Source organism: Eurypyga helias, unplaced genomic scaffold (assembly GCF_000690775.1).
Source record: "Eurypyga helias isolate BGI_N326 unplaced genomic scaffold, ASM69077v1 scaffold33020, whole genome shotgun sequence".
NCBI lineage: Eukaryota > Metazoa > Chordata > Aves > Eurypygiformes > Eurypygidae > Eurypyga > Eurypyga helias.
In genome coordinates this window covers 330-2,345 of record NW_010228146.1, presented here as the reverse complement: position 1 = coordinate 2,345, position 2,016 = coordinate 330, and the positions used below count along the sequence as shown (strand labels likewise).

Here is a 2,016-nt window from a genome sequence, read left to right as displayed (position 1 = left end):
CAGCCTTGCACAAGGCTACCCCATCACACCACAGCCTTGAACAAGGCTACCCTGTCACACCGCAACTTTGCACGGGGCTGCCACGCCACACCACAGCCTCACACGGGGCTACAACCTTGCATGGGGCTGCCACACTGCACCATGGCTTCACACCAGGCAGTCACGTTGCACCACAGCCTTGCACAAGGCTACCCTGTCGCACTGCAGCTTTGCACAGGGCTCCCGCACCAACGCAGCCTCGCACGGGGCAGCCACGTTGCACCACGGCTTCACACAGGGCAGTCGTATCGCACCTCAGCCTTGCACGAGGCTAACCCGTCGCACTGCAGCCTCGCACAGGGCAGCTGTGTCACGCCACGGCCTTGCACGGGGCTAGTGTGACCCACAGCAGCTTCAGTGGGGCTGCACGTAGCCCCCGGAGCTTTGCACGTTACATGGGGCCACGTGTCACACACGTGTTCCCTGCTGCCTGGCCTGTGCTGGGACCCCCCCGCATCCCTGCACTCAGCTTTCAATGCTGGCCCTGGCCCACCTCACGGCTTCCCCAGGCAAGGCTGGGGGAGCTGCAGCCACCCCTGGGGGCACACGAGGGGACCAAGGGGGGTCCTGGGACATCAGATGACCTCCCCCCCGACTCGGTTCCGCAGCCATCCTGGGCATGTACACGCTGATGAGCAACAAGCAGTACTACGACGCGATCTGCAGTGGGACCATCACCAACACCGAGGGCATCAACAGTGAGTGACACAGGGACACGAGGGGACACGCGGTGACACGGACATGCAGGGACACAGAGCGCACGGGGGTCTTTGGGCGGGGGATTTGGGGACCAGACTCCCTCCGGATACCCCGCAGTGACCCCAGTCACGCGTGCAAGCGCCCGTGTCCCTGCACGCCCTTGTCCCTGTGCACGGTCACGCGTGTCCCCGTGGTCACACGTGTGCCCCAGGCGTGGTGAAGCCCGACACATACAAGCCGGTGCCGGATGAGCCCCCGAATCCCACCAACGTGGAGGAGACGCTGAGGCAGATCCAGGCCAACGACGCGGCTCTGGAAGACGTCAACCTCAACAACATCAAGGTGAAGGGACCCGGTGGCACTGTCCCCAGGTCCCAATCCCCACCCTGGGGTGTCCCCATGGGGTTTGCTCACCCTGTCCTGGGGTGTGGGGTTGGTCCCCGTCTTGGGGTGTCCCCGGGGTGTTTGTCCCCATTCTGGAGTGGCTCCAGGGCACCCCAGGGTGCTCATCCTCACGTGGGGGCATCCGTGCCCCGTTGGGGACATCCCCCATCCCTTCAGTGCCACTTACATGCCTTGGTGACATCCAGCACCCCCTCAGAGACACCCCTGTACCCCTTGGAGCCATCTCCACCCCCTCGATGCCACTCACATCCCCTTGGCAACACCCACATCCCCGCGCAGATGTCCCCATCCCCTCGGTGACACCCCAGGTCCCCACAGGGATGTCCCCATCCCCTTGGTGACACCCCAGGTCCCCCTCGCTGCAGGACATTCCCATCTCCACGCTGAAGGCCATCTGCGAGGCCATGAAAACCAACACCCACGTCAAGAAGCTCAGCCTGGTAGCCACCCGCAGCAACGACCCCGTGGCCAGCGTGAGTCCCGGCACCGCGTCCCCACCTCGTCCCCAGGCGGGGACACGATCCCCCTGTCCCCACCTCCATCCCGGGCACCAGCAAGGCCCGGTGACGGTGGCTTTTCCATCGTCACCTGGGGCATTGGTGGGCTGGGATGTGCTGGGGGAGGGGTGCGCCAGCCCTCGGTGACTCCCCGAGGTGACACCCCGAGGTGACACCCCGAGGTGACACACAGGCCGTGGCCGAGATGCTGACAGAGAACAAGACCCTGCAGAGCCTCAACATCGAATCCAACTTCATCACCAGCGCCGGCATGATGAGCATCATCAAGGCCATGTACCACAACACCACCCTGAGCGAGCTCAAGGTGGACAACCAGGTAGGGAACGGGGACCCACGGGTGGCCCGGGGGAGGGGA

The 2,016-nt window shown here is 64.7% G+C and overlaps 1 protein-coding gene across 1 annotated transcript in view; it reads left to right on the top strand.

Annotated features, from left to right (window-relative positions):
* Window positions 1-647: 647 nt before the first annotated feature.
* LOC104514819 (tropomodulin-4-like) overlaps window positions 648-2,016 on the top strand; it is a gene marked incomplete at its 5' end in the record, with an annotated part of 1,690 nt that continues 321 nt past the window's right edge. Inside the window, 4 exon segments of the mRNA XM_010158600.1 lie at window positions 648-737; window positions 950-1,080; window positions 1,509-1,616; window positions 1,834-1,977. Of these exon segments, the coding sequence (XP_010156902.1) occupies window positions 648-737; window positions 950-1,080; window positions 1,509-1,616; window positions 1,834-1,977 (473 nt within the window).